The sequence below is a fragment of the Phasianus colchicus genome, chromosome 18 (assembly GCF_987193195.1).
Source record: "Phasianus colchicus chromosome 18, bPhaCol1.hap1.1, whole genome shotgun sequence".
In the NCBI taxonomy this organism is placed as follows: Eukaryota; Metazoa; Chordata; class Aves; order Galliformes; family Phasianidae; genus Phasianus; species Phasianus colchicus.
The window spans coordinates 9,729,936-9,748,400 of NC_143453.1; the positions used below are offsets into that span (position 1 = coordinate 9,729,936).

At 43.4% G+C, this 18,465-nt stretch overlaps 1 protein-coding gene across 7 annotated transcripts in view; it reads right to left on the reverse strand.

Moving 5' to 3' along the window:
- TMEM132D (transmembrane protein 132D) overlaps nucleotides 1–18,465 on the reverse strand; it is a 216,689-nt gene that overhangs the window by 4,657 nt on the left and 193,567 nt on the right. For 6 of the 7 annotated variants that reach the window (XM_090152598.1, XM_090152597.1, XM_090152599.1 and 3 more), the window contains 3 exons: nucleotides 4,568–4,773; nucleotides 3,193–3,466; nucleotides 1,318–1,509 (listed from right to left, as the gene is read on the reverse strand). In XM_090152598.1, coding sequence (XP_090008724.1) covers nucleotides 1,318–1,509; nucleotides 3,193–3,466; nucleotides 4,568–4,773 — 672 coding nt within the window. Of the gene's footprint in view, nucleotides 1–1,317; nucleotides 1,510–3,192; nucleotides 3,467–4,567; nucleotides 4,774–5,542; nucleotides 5,618–18,465 lie in introns of those variants that run through there. The other variant, XM_090152601.1, reaches the window with a different exon arrangement.

Here is an 18,465-nt window from a genome sequence, read left to right on the forward strand (position 1 = left end):
TCAAATACAGCTTTTGGGCTGATTTCAAGGTAGTTTGTTTAACTCTCCATGTCAGCAATGGATTAGCTCACTGGCCTTATTTCTAGCTGCCTGGCATTGATTTCTTAACTCCTGGAAGACTATGGGAGCCTGATTTTTATCACCCTATAAAGATGGCAGTTCTGCATTATTTCTCATCTTACATCCCAAGGATAAGACCCAATGATGAATTAAAGCATCTGAACAGTTGGCCAGATTTCAAACGTGCATGCCATGCTCATTTACCTTTAAAGCTCAGATCATGTTTAAGAGTTAAGAGCCCAGTGCATCCTTGACATTAGTCCCAGAGTGATGGATTTGATTGAAAAAAAAGTTTAAATTTAAAATGTAGACAACAGCACAAGGACGACTATCGAGCAGGACCTGATGGAGAGGTGATAAAATCCAAAAGCCCTCAGTGTTTGTGCCAGCATTTGGATTTCAAGAATTTCAGATCTGCCAGAGCTTGAAAAAGGCAAAGTTTGGTTGAACCATTCTTAGCACCAGAAGACAGAAGAGGGGAAGTCTGGTATTACTCACAGAATAACCCCAAAGGTAGGATCAAAGGTAATAGACACTGGAGAGAAAACTCTCCCATTCCCCTTTGTCACATGTCAAAATTTATCATGTCCAGGAGAGCCTGCGAAGATCTGACTGAAGAGAAAGGGAACATCATACAACAGTGATTGCTGATATAGGGACTAAGAATAACTAGGAAAAAAAGATTTATGTATGTATTTATGTTTAATCATGTATCATATTCTAGTAATGACAAAAAATGAAAAGGATGTTCCCCAAATACTTAACATGGTAAAAATAAATAAATAATTAAAAAAAGGAAGAGTCTGGCACTATGCAAAATACCTTCTTATTTAAAGATGGACTTTAGAACTGGTTTAGCTGCCTTCGACAAGAGGCTGAACTCAGCAATGCCACTGGCATCATCACTTCTGCTGTGACAGGAGCTGGACGGGACTGAAAGGGGTGTGTGTGTGTGAGGTGACTTCTGTTGCTTATTTATGACACATCATAAAGTTGCATGTGTTATGCAAGGGCTGCAGCCAAGACAGATGCGGCAGGCTTGTTTGCTGACTTGTGTCGTTTAGACTTTGCTATTTTTGTGAGATCTTTGTTTTTCTATTACAGCACCTGATGGTCCTTGTTAAGAAGTGCCCATAAAGAAAATGTTTTATTAGTATATTGTTAATAAAAATCTGCTCGATCCCCTCAGCTTTAAGATTAAGTGTAGTGAATCAGAGCAGCATCCTTTCACAACAAAGTACGTGTGAACAATAGTACCTGTTTTGGAGACTGGAGCAGCTCTTGTGCTACTGCTGTAGCAAAGATGGCCTTATTGCTTCCTGGGCTGAGCTGCAGAGAAAGTGACAATCCAGTTACCAGCTGCACTCCCAGGTCAGTTATTGTCACCTTCTCATCCAGAACTGTCACTGTCTTCTCAGCCAAAATAGCATCTGAAAGTGGGGACAAGATCTGAAAAGAAAAGTCAAAATTAGCTACAGCCACTCTGCATAGCACCAAGTAAAATGGTGATGCAAAGCTATTGTTACACAGACAAATGCTATTAGCTGTTAACAGACACTATTAAAATATGATGAAAAATGAGCTAGTCACATTGTATAAGTCTTCTGCAACAATAGGGTGCTTATAGCATCTTTTACTATAGTAATTGTAATCAGCTATGCTATTCACATCTCTGATATGATAGCCACACCTGTTTCAGATACACTGAATATTTTAAATGCAATCTTTATGTGAAAAGCAATTTTTTTTTTAATGATCATGTCATTGGGTAGCACGTGAATAATGCAATCTATAGATCTACATACAATCCTTAGAATAAACAACATTATTATCTATTCTGTTGAATATTGCTACAAGAAACAGTCACAGTACCGTGTACAGAATTGACAAAGAAAACTTGTTTTGGTTAATAAAGCATGCATGGAGATCAGTGGGCTGACATATGACACCCAAAGGTGTCCATTAGCAAGTAAGTTTAATTTACTTATACAAGGTATTCATTAAATGGAACTTGCTCTCTGCTGTTTGCCATTGGACTTTTCTTTCCAAAATTTAATGTGAATTTGTGGAAGCCTTAGAAGTCCGGAGCTTTGGAAAGTCATTTAGAAAATCTACAGATTTTGCAGGAATTCATCATCTCAAATCCCATTTCTCCAAACCTGAAAACATGTGTTATCAACTACTGTGATGGCTGTTTTCTGGTTTGACAAGGAATACATTTGGATGTGTAAGCTTTTTTCTTTTTTTCTTTTTAAGCTGTTCCAGTGCTTCTTAACATGTTTTCTACTTCGTAGTACCAATAAATTAATCCTATTCATTTTTTCCTCCCCCTTTTTTATTTTTCCCCTTCTTTTTTTGTTTTTTTTTTGTTTTTCTCTGAGACCCCATTTCCTAGGCCAGTATTTCTCTGCGTGTCAGGAAGAACATGTGAAAAGATATCTGAAAAGCTGCCAATGACCCAATGCATAGTTTTAGGTGAGTTGCTTTTGATGGGGAAACTGAGGCACAGGGGCATTTACTGGCCATATTTTTGGCCATATTGGCTGAAATTGATAAAACAAAATCTGTACATCTGGAGAATGCGGCTCAGTTGTCACTGATTGATCTTTGAACATCACTCCAGAAGTGCTTGTTATTATTACTGCTTTATGTGCATTCGGAAATGTACCCTAATATTTATGTTTTGTAACACTGCTTGGGCTCAGAAGGCTTGCAGGGATTCACTGCCATGTGATTCAGCCTTGGTTCCTCAGCCAACATGAGTTAACTTTGACTCTCCCCTTTCCTCCGTCACTGTTTTGATAAGACAGATGTTCCACCAGCTGCATGCCTCGTGCTAGCCCATATGTTGGTTCCATGTTCAGAAATGGCCTTAAACAAAAATAATCATAACCTGCACTTACGCAGGCTGGGCTAGATTTCCTAGGACTGCAGTCTGCATATTTCATGGCACAAGACATGCATAGAAAACAATCCTGTGTCCTCCAGTCCTTGCTGCCACTGTGCTCCATTCAGAAACCTGTCTCCAGTGTCTGTTGTTAATGCAAGAAGCTGCATTACGCCTGATCAGCACATTGGTTCAGAGGCGATGGATTAACAGAGGAAAGGGAGTAAATAATTAATTTTTCCTACCTGAATTGTTGTCATTCCAAGCTCCTGCCCGATCAAAACCTGTCCATCCTGCAGCTTAGCAATTCTTGGCTCCTCCACCTGCATGAAGTCGCTCACCAGGTCGGTGATGTCGATCTGCCAGTCAGAACCCAGCAAATAGCTCAGCTGGCCACCAGGCTCCGGGGCTTCAGCCACAAACTGCGTGAGGACCCGGACCATCGCGTGCTGGTACTGAAGGGCACAGCCTCTTCCCTTCCGTTCATCCTCTTCTTCATCATCGCTGTCCCTGGCTGGTCTGGTAAAACATCAAGAGCCAAAAATTAACAAAAATTGATGCAAGGGGAATTTGGGAAAGGAAAGTTGTTGCTGACATTAGTCTTAGCAGCATGGGTAGTGGAATATAAAGCCGTTGCCCCCCCTCCACGTCTCTGTTGAAACTGCTTCTGTCTGCATTTCTGAAATCAGCCAGGTTGCCCTGCTTTTATCCCATTTCCCTTGCTCACAGCTGAGGCCTCCGTGCTGCTTGGATCTCCAGCATGGCCTCGAAAATCACCAACCTTCTAGCTTCACTGCTATGCTGTCCTCTTTGAGTCTCTCTCACGCTTGCCAAACTTAAGTCTTTACTTTCAGGACATCTGCACTTTTTTTGTTCTGGATCTGCCCATAAACATCTTAGTGTTGCCATGGAAATCTCTGTCTGCACCTACTTACATATCTTTTTCTGTATGGCATTCAGGCTGAAATCACTTTTCCACAAACATCCTCACCTTTCTGCTTTGATACCAACAGAAACCTGGTAATAAGTGATGTTTTCATCAGCAGGTGAGAACAGCAAGTTCCCACTTCATCCATTTGTTCTTCTGCTTCTTTACAACACTGACAGCCCAGATCTGCCTGTATCCACTCATCGTCCTGTCCTCACATATCTGTGGGTGTAGACAGTAAACTTAAAGCCCTGCTCTAACAGAACCCTAACTTTGGTCATGATCACTGTCACTGGACCCTACAACAAGAGTGCAAAATAAGTATGCACCACTGTTCGCCATTAACAATGACCAAATTAGCTGGCAGGAGCTGTGGACCAGATGGGAGCCTGGCCAGAGCTGGTCAGTGTGGGGGCTTCCTGCTGCTCCCATAGCCAACCCTGCAATTGACTCTTTTTGTCTCACTCCCTGGCACTATAAACAGAGATTGATTTCCACTGAAGAATCATGCAACCTGCATCTTCCATTTCCCTTATAAGACCAGTGAAGTAGCCTATTGAATAAATGTCTGATGACCTTCAAATTTACACTGGAATTGCATTAAGGCCAAATGAGCATGTTCAGATCCACTGCCTCTGACAGGTCTTTGGCAAGTGCACAACCCAGAATGAACATCCTCTAATGAAACCTACCTCTTATTAGAGATGATGGGGACTCTCCATCCCTTGATCTGATTTAGTTCTGTGTCAGAGACCTCTATCTGCAGCGGGAGACGAGGAACCCAGACTGTCATTTCTAAAGGGGCACTCAGATGCTGGTAAGTAAAATTAACTATGACATTCACTTTGCCTTTCATTTCCTTCCCATTGACAAAGACATAGTCACACCTGTCAGAAACCTGGGAAAAAAAAAAAAAAGAGGAAGAAAAAAAAAATTAATGAGTCTCCTCACAAATTATAAAGTACATCACAAAGTGAGTGGGAGGGAGAAAAAGAATAAAAGTTTAAATTAGCTCCAAGTTCAGAGGACAACTAGGAACAACAAGAAGGGTGCCTGGTGTGCCCTTAACAGGCTGGCTAATTTAGCATCATTTTAACAGGTAGGCTTTCTCTGCTATAAACATTTCTAGTACAACCTGAGATAAAAGAACATCTTCTGTCCTTACTTCCCATCCCATACTAGGACTGTCCTGGGATGATGGTATTGAGAGAGGATTCCTCCTCGACTTTGTGGGCTGCCCACAAAGGGCTAATTGCCTGATTATGCAGTTCAATAGGGGACAAATTTGCATAGTCACCTCTGAACTGGGACAAAGAGTTTTTTGCTATGGGTGCCAAGCGTGGGGCGATTGCATCAGCCCAATACTAATCACTGGAAAGGGACTCACACTGATGTGCCCAGTGATGTACATTGGGCCAAGCAGCTCCATCTCCACTGCAAGCCCAACAAAGGTCTTACACACCGTGCTGCTCAAGCTAGTCCTGATGTCACTTTATTTATAGCCTGCAGCTCTGGACATCAATATTGCTGAGAGTTACTAAATCTCACTCAAGCAATTTAGCAGCTATTGCAAGCATCTAGGTGAGCTGACAGGACCTGTTCATTACAGCTAGTTAAAATATACGAGTAAATGTGCACGTCAAATAATTTATTAACTACCACTTTACCATGCTGATGATCTGAAGGAATGATCTATTAAAACCCCGAACTCTTTTCACAATCCATTACCAGCCAGGCCATCTATTCCATTCTGTGGATGTATTTAATACTTCTGACTCCAGAATGCAGTCTCATCCTCATCTGAATTTAATGCCATTTTCTACTTTTCTGTTTAAATGTTAAATAAATTTAAATCGTATTTAAATATCAACAGCTTTTGTGGGGTAATTTGCATTTCTAATATTATTATCTTTAAACAACAACAAACTCCCCTTGCAGACAGTCCATAGCAAATCCATTTCCATCCTCGCTTCTCTGAGCTTAGGTAGTATACAAAAAAGGTTATCATGACTCAACCAATGCCTCCCTTGCAAGCAACAGCTGTCTTAAGGTCAAAATCTTGCAGCTGCTATTGGTTTCAGCAGGAGAATATTGAATTTATTTACAGCCAGAATTATGTTAGGGATATTTTCACGTTAGCATGTTTTACAGGAGCTCTTAACAGCTCCTATCAGGATCCAATCTCATTGTGCTGTACAGCAAGCAAAGCCAGTTGCTGCCACAAAAGCCTCAAGGCATGGGTGAATGTACCATAAGGGCCTCACAGAAGGCTGGAGCACAGAGTAACAGCCATAATGCTGATCCAACCTGGCTGAGCTGAGAATGAGAGTGCAGAGCTGTGGGAGAAGCCTCAAGTGAGCCTGCAGAAATGGCCATGGGAAAGGCTGGAGGCATGAGCATGTTTCCCTTCTGGGAAAAGCAGGAGAACAGACACTGGCCCTGCATCCTTACAGAATGCACACTAATGTGAGTGCAACACTCAGGGCAAGAACTACATCATACTTCCCACCTGCAACATTACCAGAATGTCCGGCAGGCAGGCACAGAGCTTCAGGCAGTGCCTGGTACATCTGCTCCTTCTCTCACCCCATATTACCTTGCTTCTGCAAGTGAAAAACTTCAATTCCTTGCTGGCATTGCACTTATCCCTGTTGCCTTTTTCTATTTTAAATACTGCTCTCAGACCAGACAACTCTCTCATGTGCTATAAAACAATGTCTGCTGCTTTCTATACCTTTCCTCTTTTCCCTAGGCTGCCAGCAAGAAATACTGGGCAGTTGCAATGCTGATTTCCTCCTGTGAGGCAGCTGCTTAACCTAAAGAGGAGGTGGCCCTGAGGAAAGCAGTGAGCCTGGGGCTGATTGCCCTGAGGTCCCTCACCTGCCTTTGTGAGCAGCAGGTTGGACCACACTTGTAAGAGAATGGCCTGAAGACAAGGATTTTCTTCAGAGCAGCACAGAGCTGGCTAATAGGTTTCAGTGCCTTGCTCACCACTTCTGCTTCCAGCCAGCAACACCTTGCATTTGTGAATCTTAGGGAGCTAACGCATTTGGCAATTAAATGCCCCCCTGGGTGATCAGCCTCAGGCTGAAACCATTTACTGGTGATTTCAGATGCCTTGCAGCACAGAAATCCCAGCTGAGGAGTCCTCTGCAGATCAGAACCCCAGGATCCACAGTCTTACTGCCCAGCCCTCATGCAATAGGGCTTCTGGCAGGCCACCTGCCAAGTGTCCTCCCTCTGGGGAATGCTTCCCTGTAGCAGCAGCGGCCTTTGAAGCATTCCTGCATCACGCGGGTGGGGTTTGGCTGTTGCTTTCTTTGGGCTGCCTGTGTGTGAAGAGCAGCTCAGCACACAGGGGCTGCAGCAAGGCTGAGGCTCTCCCAGGCAATACAGAGAACTGCTGTATTACTCCAGTTAAGTGATGGGAATCCAACTCAGATTTTAATTCATTAATGCTCAAGCAATAGCAAGAGAAAGAACATTTGACAGACAAAGAGACTTCAGCTTCAACTTTATCAGAGGTTATTAGAAAAGGAGTGAGTTAAAAAAAGAATCCAGCCTAAAAACCTACTAGATGAAAGATTAAATTAATACACTGACCTTGTGCTTTCAAGATAATGATTTACAAAATAAACCGATGGTCAGAGAAAAAAATGACTGGGCTTGGGATACCCACTTACTCCCATTTCCCTTTCTGTAAGTGAAGACAGCAACAACTATGAGCTCATTCAGCTCCCAGCCAGCCCTTCACTGCTGGAATGAATAAGCATCACTGTTCTGCTGCAGTTTGCATGCAGTCCTAACAGAGCAGCATCAAAACATGGTGCAAAATACAGTACATTTTCATAAATCGGGCCAGGACATTCAGAAACAGGTCATCAATAGAAAGGCAGATTAGCTGTGCCTGTGTTGCTGCAGACACATCCGAACCATTCATCTTCCACCACAAGAGAAAGAGGAAAAAGATGTAGAGAAGGAAGAAACATCGAGCTCCTCTGTCTCTTTTGAGACCGAGTTTTCTAAGCTGTTTGTTAGAAATGAGTGCAGATTTTGTGGAACAAGCTGGACGGGGCTCAGCCGCGGCTCGGCAGGACAAACACTCACACGCAGAGCAGAGCAGAGAGCTGTGAGCACAACCCAGCAGCTGGCAGCCCCAGGCAGCCCTGCAGCAGCATCCCCAGTGCCCTGCAGCCCCGGGCTGCCCCACGTCACACTGATGGGGGCACACGGCAGCCCTGCTGCTGCTGCCTTTTCCAAGCATGCTTGTCTCTTCAATCTGAAATGGATTTCCACCCCTCGCTCCGTCGAGCAGCTCCCTTTCTTTTGCGTTAATTCACATAACCAGCCTTTAACCACCAACCCTTCCTGCACCGCAGCTCTTGCTTTACACGCCTCACCACACACAGCAGCAATGGCTGTGGCTCAAGTTTATTAAACGCATGGGTGGAGTGGCTGCACATTCCCTCGGATGTGCGTGCGCGAGCGTCTGAGCGAGTCTGCACTCTATCAACAGACAGCTCCCCAACAGCCTGCTGTTAACTACAGAGCTGCAAAGGCTTTGCCCCCAAACAGAAAACTACTAAACACACTATAAAATGCAACGGGAGCTACAAAGGGGCCGGAGCAAGGTGCAGAGAAAAGCGACGTGTTGTGGTTCCAAAATGTGGGGACTCCCATCATCAGTCTTTTCCCTTTCTCCTGCCTTTCAGTTCCCATCTCACGGGGATGGCCACTTAGGAAAGGTGAGTTCTCAGGAGAGAAAGATGGTTCTCAGGAAAGGTGAAAAGGGCTCCTGAGGAAAGGAGTAGATTTTCTTTTCCTGCTAATGTAGTGCTGGAATACATCTCTGCGTGCTGCGGCCGCTGTAATACAAGGACATTATAATGCCATTAAATCCTTCTGGTGCTGTGCTCCTTTGCTAAAGCCTTTCTGGGCTTTGTGTCACAGGGGCCTTTCACACATCTACACTGAGCTGCCTGCTATTAATTAAGGGCAGATGTACTCACAAGATGCTCTGCAAATTCTCTCAACACAAGGGGACTGTGGGGACTTTTATCTTCTAAGGGAGATGAGGTTTGAATGGCTTTTTTGGGCACAAACTTGGTAGGATATTAAAGCACTTTGGGTTTCGCTGGGCTCCTGCAGCTCCACCTCTTTTCCTTACATCAGTGAACAACTCCACACACACATTTAATCTCCATGCACTGGGGCAGCAGAGGTCAGAGGTCCCTTATTGGCGGCATAGCACAGGATTAGGACTTAGATTGGTAGGTACGCCATGTCCATACCAAGCACGTGGCTCTGGCGAGTTGGATGTCAAGTTCAATCATCAGCACTATAAAATGTGCAGAGGGGATATTTCAGCTGTGCTCAGCACTGCATTGATTTCAGCTTCCCAGCCCTATTCTCTGAATGGGAGCAGAGTCAGGGTACTGCCGACTCCTGCCACAAAATCCTCACCTTAACTATTCACTCCTCAGCCCCAAGTGCAGTTCTGTACATCCAAAGCTGTGCCCAAAACTCAGCTAGCAGCCCTACAGCTGTGAAAGTGATGCTGCTGCATCACTTGAACACATAGACTCTGTTTCCTTGGCAAACAATCACTGTCCAGAAAGGAGGGGTTACTGCTGCACCAAGGCTCTTCTTTTTTATGTTTACTTAAAACGTCTGTTTGTGTTATGTGTAAAGATGCCAGCTCTCTGTCCTTCAAAACACCCCACATTCTATACTCTTCAGGTGTGATCACAAGAAAGGGAAATGAGGTTTTATTAATTTATCCTCATTTCATGGTTTGAGAGGCAATCTGTGGAAGAAAGCACTCAGCCCTTTGAAGCAGAGCTGCAGCCAGCCTGGGAGAAACATGGAAAGAAGCAATAAGGTTCCTCAGAAATCACACATCCTCCCGACCCACTGCCTCCTGCAGTGTATATTGGTCCCATCCCTTTCCTAAAAGCATTTTACTGCTCTTCCCACTTCCCTTTTGAAGAAGGCATCTCTGGTAGATAGGTATCTCTGTAGCTGACTATTCCTTCAAGACTATACTCTATGTGAGGTTTGGGCTGAATAGCAACCAAAAATCTAAAAAGAAAGAGGGAAAGGGGAATGCACACCATAACTCCCAGAAGAGGTACACAGTATTTCACCATTAGCTCTCAGAAATAACTGTAACTGTCTTCTCTCACTTCATTATCATTACTAAATTCCCATGGGACAACAGTAAAATCCTTACAGGAAACTGCTTTTCTGCCACAGTAATTGTTGGACCCCTTACAAAGTCACAGCTAATAAGTCTTTGAAAATAAAACGCATCTGGAGCAGTTCTGGTTTAGCCATTTCAAGGGTGGCCAATTAGGAAAGCAGGTCTCTGAATTTTGGGAACACTCTGGGACTCTGCCTCCAATCCGTGCTTCTGCAAGTGCTCCTTCCCCCATGCAAGCGCTCTCCATTTCTAAACCATGCATCAAGCACAGCCTTGCCACCTTGGCAACCTCATGGGATCTCTTCTGATTTAGCACTGCACACATTTTCCTTGGTCTACCAGCATAAATGGTGATATTTAGTAACGTAAGTTATGTTAATGAGCCCTGCCTAAATCACCACTGTCAGAAGAAGAATGGAGGAGTCTCTTATAACCATTAAAAATGAATGAGGAGGGAAATAAATAAGCAAAAGCAGCTCATTTGAGCTATAAAAGACTCCAGAACACAAGCTGTGTACCAAGGTACAAAAGGATGAGGCTGTTATTAGCTCCATAACTCACTTAGAAATGACTCAGGGGAGGCGGAGCCACATTTAATCACCTGTGCTGGAGGAGTGCGGTTACCGCGATAACCCACTGCAGCCTGAAATTAGGCAGTGCAGATAAATGGCTGCAATGAAGCAGCAGCACGGGGTGTAGATCTGCCCTAAGCCCACTGTATGTCTAAAGATGGGAGATGTCCTGGTCTGGGATTTTGTGAGGATCCAGAGGATGCAAAATCACTGAGATCCAATGGCAGCAGGTCTGTGAGCCACGCTGGACGTTGTTGGAAGTAGGAACCATTGAACTGCTGCACTTAAGGAAAAATCCCAGCAGCTCCTGTGATGAAGGGGCACACCTTCAAAGCATCCACACTTTTTTGCAGCAGTTTTCCTGTAGCAGCACAGCACCAGAAAATGCTGCTATCCACAACTCCATCCACTTTTATTACCCAAATGCCTTCCTGAGAGCTTGTTTTCTGCCACGTCTCCATAGCATCATGCTGCAAGCATTCCTGACAATGCTTCAGAGGAAGTTCAGCAAAAAATAGACATTAGCAATGAGATGTGCAATTGAAGAACATGTCTTTGATACTTTTTTTTTTACTGCACTAATCCTCCTGAAGCACATTATAGGTGATATTGATGAAGAGAGCTCTGATGCTTATTTATTTCTAAGGAATTTTTAGTTTGTTCTACAGCTCTGTGGCAAATATCAATATATTATCCTCAGCAAAATATACCTGAGCAAAATGTAAAATAGCACATTTCAAAATGATGTACAATCCTGGGCAAACATCCAATTCTAGCTGCAAGTTTAATACTTCTTTTGTGAACGTTACGGGTCTGACATAACGTTTGCAACGTGTTGGTGTAACTAACTGAAAATCCCCTCATTAAAAGTGTCTCAGAAGAATCAACTTAAAAAAAAAAAAGATTGAGATTTGGAGTACATAATTTTGGTGGATTTTTTTTCCCTCCAAAGCCCAAGCTTTGCACTCACTTTCAGTGCTAAGAGCCATCAGATAAACCTATATGCAGTGGATTTGCACGGCCATGTGTTTTTCAAGGATACAGTGAGAGAAGAGCAGCTTCTTCCTTGTCCCCACTAAACTGTGGGTCTCCGAGGGATGTGGGGTGGTTCCTTACCCCAGAGCTGGCAGTAGGGCTGCCTGCAGCACGAAGCCTCACTGTGGGAGGGCTTTCAAGACACCTATATATGGTTTCATTTTTGGGTCATGAAATTCGGTTTCATTTCAATTTCAAATGATTAAAATTATGTAAAAATACCATGAGATCAAGAAAGAAGTTATTTTAAAATGAAAAAAATCAAAACATTTCACTTTGGAAATGTCAAAACAAGATGTTTCTTTGACATAACAGGAACCTGTTATCGTGTATTTTTTTTTCTTTCTTTCAGAGATGAAACTCCAGAGAAGTTAGCATAATTTCTTGAAACTGTTTTTACAGAACTACAAATTCTGAGAGAATATATCCTATCAAATTTTCTCCAATAAGCTTAATCAGCTGGGGCCACAACTCAAAGCAAAACCATCACAAGAAAACTCTGCTCAATTAAAATCCAATCACTTCATGCAATCTGGAGTATCTTTAGAGAAATGAATAGTGCTATTTTCATTTGCAGAAAGGAGTGCAAAGGCACAGGACAACCTTTCTGGAAGTCTGGGATTAATTCCCAACCCACGCTTACAAGATAGCTGTGTATAATTTATTGAGACTCGTACTCTCAAGGATATTGAAGTCTTTACTCCCATTGAACTCAGGGGAATTTGGTGGTTAAATCTTTTTAAGAATCTGGGCTTGAATCAGCTTGTGATGTATTTGCAAAATGAGGAATACTCTCCCCTTGTTTTACAAGGATTTTGCAAAGCTTAATTTATAAGAAACAAGGTGCCGGGGTTACACAAGTACATCTTTCCTCTGCTTAACATTTCTCTGTAGTTAGAGAACAGTCCTTCCCTTTTTCCACCCATCCTAGGAACCAGCAGCCAACGAGAGCCCTCCACCAGCACAGCACAGCTTGGTGGGATGCACCACAGGGTTCTTGGCAAGCAGGCAAAGCCAAGAGAAATCAAACAGCTTCATTCACTCCTGCTGTCCTCTGCTCCTTCTGTGGCTGCGGCCATCCCTATTGCTGTTGGCTGCGCTGCCATCCCTGCTTTCCAGCTGGAAAAGGAAGGTGGTGCCTTTCTGCCCACCTGCTGCTCCTGGTGTTGGGAGAGCAGGGATCAGCAGGAGGATGCTCTGTTAAAAATGAGTGATGCCAGCACGCGGTCAGCAGGAGGATGGAGCGGCCTCGGCACCGGCTGCCCTACATCATGGGGACATGGGGATGTCAGTGCTGGCACATAGAAATGCCAACGTTCCATTAGACAAGTGCTGTCTGACGGCTTGCCAGTATTGTGGGCTCAACCCACCACCTCGTGCTCAGGTTTTAGAAGCCACAGTTGGCTGCAACAAATGTGACAACACTTTCTTGCCAGTGTTAATGAAGTTACAGCTTCCTACCTCTCTCCTGATCTGAAAACCACATGAACTCCATATCGCTCGCTGTGGTTGCCCAAGCAAAGCAGGAGAAGAATGATAAACACATCAAGTACCCTACGGTTTGTCACTACACTGAGAATGGCATTTCTCCCCTCCTTCCATGAAAGCTTAAAGAGGAATAATGGCAGTAGAAAAACCATGCTTCACACTCATGAAATAATGGAGATGCTCAGGCTGCAATTATGATAAATACTGGCTGCCAAGTGAAGGAGAGCCAATGGAGGGACAAATAGGACGGACCACACACTGACACAGAACCAGGGGACAGACAGTCTCCCACTGGTCAGCTCAGGTCAGTGAAGCAGCACAGGGGAGAGGGAGTGAATTGCAGCACACTGAGCCTGAAACAGCCCACTGTAAGGGCTTTGTGCATCATGCACGAGAGTCCCCACCACTGGGGGAGAGGAAAATGGGCAAAGCCACATGTGGCAGGGATCTGAGAATACACAGGGAGGGCAAAGTGCTTCAGGTTACTCCTACATTCTCCCATGGCAGCTGAGGGAACAGAGGATATGCTGAAACACCACATGCAGAAAGGGCATCACATAATATTTGTAAGCAAGTCAAGAAATGGATTCTAAAATCCCAGGGCTCTTCTAGAACGATGACTTGTTATTCAGAACCAGAGCGCCCCTCTGCCAAGGCAAGCTCTGTCCTTGGGGCAGGTGTTCCCTGCCCACTGCCTGCAGGAGAACTGTGCTGGTGCCACTGGCTCAAGATGCTGCCACCTCCATGGCTTCTCGAGGCTTCAGCAGCCACGGGAACTTTTTGTTGGGTGATACCCCTGCAGCGTAACAGCATAGGCAGCTGGAAAGATTGGACTGTCTTAAACTCTGCAATATTTACATAGTACAATATTTCCATTGGCTATGTTGAGTTCTCTTTTTTGGCACTGCCATCACATATATTACAATTATGTTAACAAGCCTGTCCTAAGGAACTCCTATTTTTCTCTTCATTACCCTGAGACAAACTTCCAGTCATTTCTCATCTACCCTTACCCAGTCATTTTTGATAGACTGTACAAGTGTGAAGCAGAACTCTACTTCATGAACAAATTCAAGTGACTATTACATTTATGCTGCTCTTAATGGCACAGGTGAAATGGAAACAAAGCATGCTTGCTGAGCAGCGTGCATTGCAGCTCCCCCACACCCCCAGCTGTGCAGTGCAGGATCCCACTGCCAGGCAAGACACGGGACTGAGCTTCCCTATTTCAGATGGAACTTCTAAATCAGGAGGTCCCTAGCTCAATTCCCAAAGTCCTGCCTAGATGACAGTGTTACAGACATATCTATTAAGCAACACCTGTAGAGAAATCCCTTCCTCATCAGCTGACCAGTTTCCACCCTGAAATGTGTGCAATGAAAGTCACTGTCCACCTACAAAATCTTCATATCGTATTCCAAAATTTGCATGTTACTCAGCACTGTGAACACGGTATGATTCACCACTGACTCCAATTAAATTTAAGATTCTCTTTTAAAGAGTCTCCAAAACTAAAAAATGAATAACATCTAAAGATTTTTTTTTTGTATCAACTGATGCAAAAGGAATTACCACTGTTACTGAGGCGTTAAGCATGGCTGCTATGGAACTTGCTATTTGTTTGGTTTAGTAAAAAAGTGAGAAACAGAGAAACCATTAAAAACTAAATTTTGTTTAAGGCTACAAGAGAAATGTAAAACCTTCTAAACTAGTTAAGACTTCTAAACTGGTTAGCAAAAGGCACTGGGTTGATATATGCTCTGCCTCCTTGGAATCACTCATCATTCATCTCCATCACTGCATTGCAGACTGGAAGCATTGCTATTTTTTTGACAACATTCTCATTTTTTCAGCTTCCAAAAAATCTCTAGACAGGGATTGTCAGCTCTAATTATGCAGCTCGTGCTGCAGCGACAGGTGGTTACCGAAAACTCAGAAATGACACTTTGACTTTTGCAAATGGATTCTGAAGTTTGGGCCGCGTTCCTGACGAAAATAGCCATAAAGGAGGGAAGACAGGAGAATGCTGAGGGCAGTCACGTGGAAAGGGGAAGACTCACTATCCTGGGCATCTCTGCACCTTGCTGTGCCACAGGTGCTATAAGCAGGTCACGTGCCAGGCCTTCCAGCAATAGATTGAATAGGATGCTCAAAGAACCATCCTCGGTAGAGCTTCTATCCATTAAGTGAGGACAACAGCACTTATTACCTCAGAGAATATCATTAGTGGTTGGAGCTTTAGGGACATAATATTTCTGCCCAAGGATTTCATCCAGACCTCAGACTTCTTTCTGACTCTGGTAGGCTTTGATCCTACACCAAAGGGCAAGCACTTCTGTCCTTGAACAAGAAGAGTCCTGTTCAAATTTCTTTCCAAGAAGCAGTGGGTTATCCATAAATTTTAATGAGGTACACCACCGAGAATTGGTCTGACCTAAGCCAAGCATGAAACCAGACCTCCACTGACTTAAAGGTGGTGAAAGCCATGCAGGAGAAGCAAATGAAAAGACCCTGCAGGGAGAAGAGAAGGCCATGATGAAAGCAGAGAAGAGAGTTTGAACTCTTCAGTGTTCTCAGACTTCAGTGTCCCATGAGCACAGATCTGCAGGCAGCTTCTTGAGTTAAGCCACAGCTCAGCTGGTGCTTAATAGAATAATGACCAAATGCTGCTGAAATTACTTTTGTAACTCAGACACCATTCTGAGCAAATGCACTGCACTCCAGTCACTTCAACACATGGAAAAGGAGATGAAGTGCGTTTAGCAATGGCAGTCTTTCGTGGTTAGTGTTACAAGGAGAAAGATATTTCCATCTTGGTAATAGGATGGTTTCAAACAGTCTTAAAGACTAAAACCTCCTCTGACACTGAGTTTGCACAGCCAAAGTCTAGTCCTCTTGCTCTGGGAAGCAGGCAGATATCCAACACTACCACTTAGAAGAAAAAAGAAAAATCTGTTGCTATATACATACACTCATGCATGCATGCCATGCATGCTCAGCCAGCTCTGGAAAGCTGGCCAACACCTTGCAGTGACTGGAGAGAAACAACGCAACAGTAAAGCATGAAAAATTTCTCACAGAGACCTATGGATTTTTAAGCCAAAAATCGTTTGCAGAGGAGCATATAAGCAAGACAGTGCTTCAGCAGCACAACTATATCCATAACACACAAGTATCAGAGGAAAGCTGGCATCAGCCAGCATGGACAGACTGAAATGCCAGAGAGTGCTTTCCAAACCACATTCACTATAAAAGTGACTGCAAAGTTTATATTAGAATGGGAGAACACGTCCTTTCCCACCAGAGCTGTGGGTTAGGATGTGAGAGCAATTTTTTGTCCTTGCCTGACCTACTATCACAGCTTTCTCTTATTATGGATACCTATTTCTGAACAACTGAAGATAAATAACTTTCTTACTGGTCTGCAGAATGGCACATTGTTGTGAATGAGGTGTGGCACACAGATGTCAGGCTGTGCTGATGGTTGGCCAGCTGGTGGCCATGGCTGGGGATTCACTGCCTGACCCACCAGTTTTTAGCAAACTCCTCTCCAAGAAGCTGCCCTCAGCTTGCTTTTTGTCAAGCAAACTCCACACAGGGCTGCCTGCTCTGCCTCTTCTACTGGATGCATGCTCTCTTTGCAATCATTTCTGGAAGATGTCAAGTTCTCAATGCCCAGTGGTTTTGTTTTAACGGAGAGGGTGAGAAACAAAAGCAATGAATCTATGTGTGCGTGCTGGGAACAGGATGGGATTCCCATACGGTGAGTAGTGGCAGTGCTTCCACCAATCTTCAAGAAAAATCTCATCATCATTCTAACATACCTCCAACCACCTGCAAACATTGCTGCTGCTAATGTTCACTGTTCATTTTACATCCCCACACAAGCCCCTCGCAGTGGCACTGAGCAAAACTCAGGCTCCATCAGCATCCCTCTTGGGACAGAAACAATCCAAAGCCACTTGCTCCCCTTTGTGAACAAAGGTCATTATTTTGATAAATTAGTTAAATCTCTCTCAGTCAGCAACAATGACTCTGAATTATTCAGCATGCATCTGTCTTTTCCCTTACAAAAATGGCTTGTAAAGCAATAAGTGTATTTCATTTGAACCACTTCTTAAAGATGTAAGACAGTTTGGGTTCACTCCAGTGCCCCTTGAAGTCAATGGGAGTCTTTAGTTTAATTTCCATTTAATTAATTTCATTAAACTTGCAGATCATGCCAAGCGGGGAGGGGTATTAAGTAGTTCAGTGAACAGGATTAGCATTCAGAATGTTTTGATAGTATAGAAAATTTTCTGAAATAAATAGATGCAATTCAAGAAAGATAAGAGCAAAGACCAAAGTTGGGTAAAAATAACAGAGTGGAGAAAGGGAAAAGGTCAGTCTTGTGACAGCAGTGGGGAAAAAAGGAATGGTTTCCACACCTGTGCCTCCCTCAGCCCATTTCAAAACCCTTTGCAATTTTTAAGCTATATATTCAGGTACGAACCACGTAATGCACAATTTCTCTGTCTGTAATGTATTTTGGACGCTAAAAAACAATGTGAAAACCACCCCTTTGAGCTCTTCTGAACAGGAGCCAAATGCAGACTCCAGTGTTCAGTACCCTTCCTGATGATGTAGAATGAAGTCTTTGCGGCAACATAATTAATGCTCTCAAATGCAATTAAAGAAGTTTGCAGCACATAGACAAAGCAAATGCTATTTCATCATCTCTTCTTTCCTAATAAGACGTGAAAAAACACTAAGCATATTACACTAACCTGTATTTATAGCAAAAGTGACAATAACGTACATTGCTTTTGTGTTCTGATGTGCAAGACAAGACATTGCCTGAAAATTGTGCATTTCATTAAATCAAGAAAATTCAAGCAAAAAACATATTAAAAAGATGGGAGCGAAGGCATCTTATTTTCCTCACACAGCTAAACAAAGACCTGATTTAGGATCAGTTAAATTACTACAGATCAATATTATTTCATTTCCGCATCTCTTTCTTTGCGCACTCGAATAAAATAATAATAACAATGGTGATGATGATGAACATTCTACATTTGAACCATTCCTATTATCTAAGCGTCTCAACACCTTGCAGGAAAAAAATTCTCCAGTGCTTTGCAAATTACATTCCAGTGAAATCTCAAGCCTTATGACATAAGTGTGTGTATATGTGTTTTTTCATACAAATACATGTTTGTATGGTATAGATATTATTATCCTCAATGTGCAACTGAAGGAATGCAGTGTTTAAGTGGCTTCCCCTGGGTCACAAAGTGCTACATGCAAATGC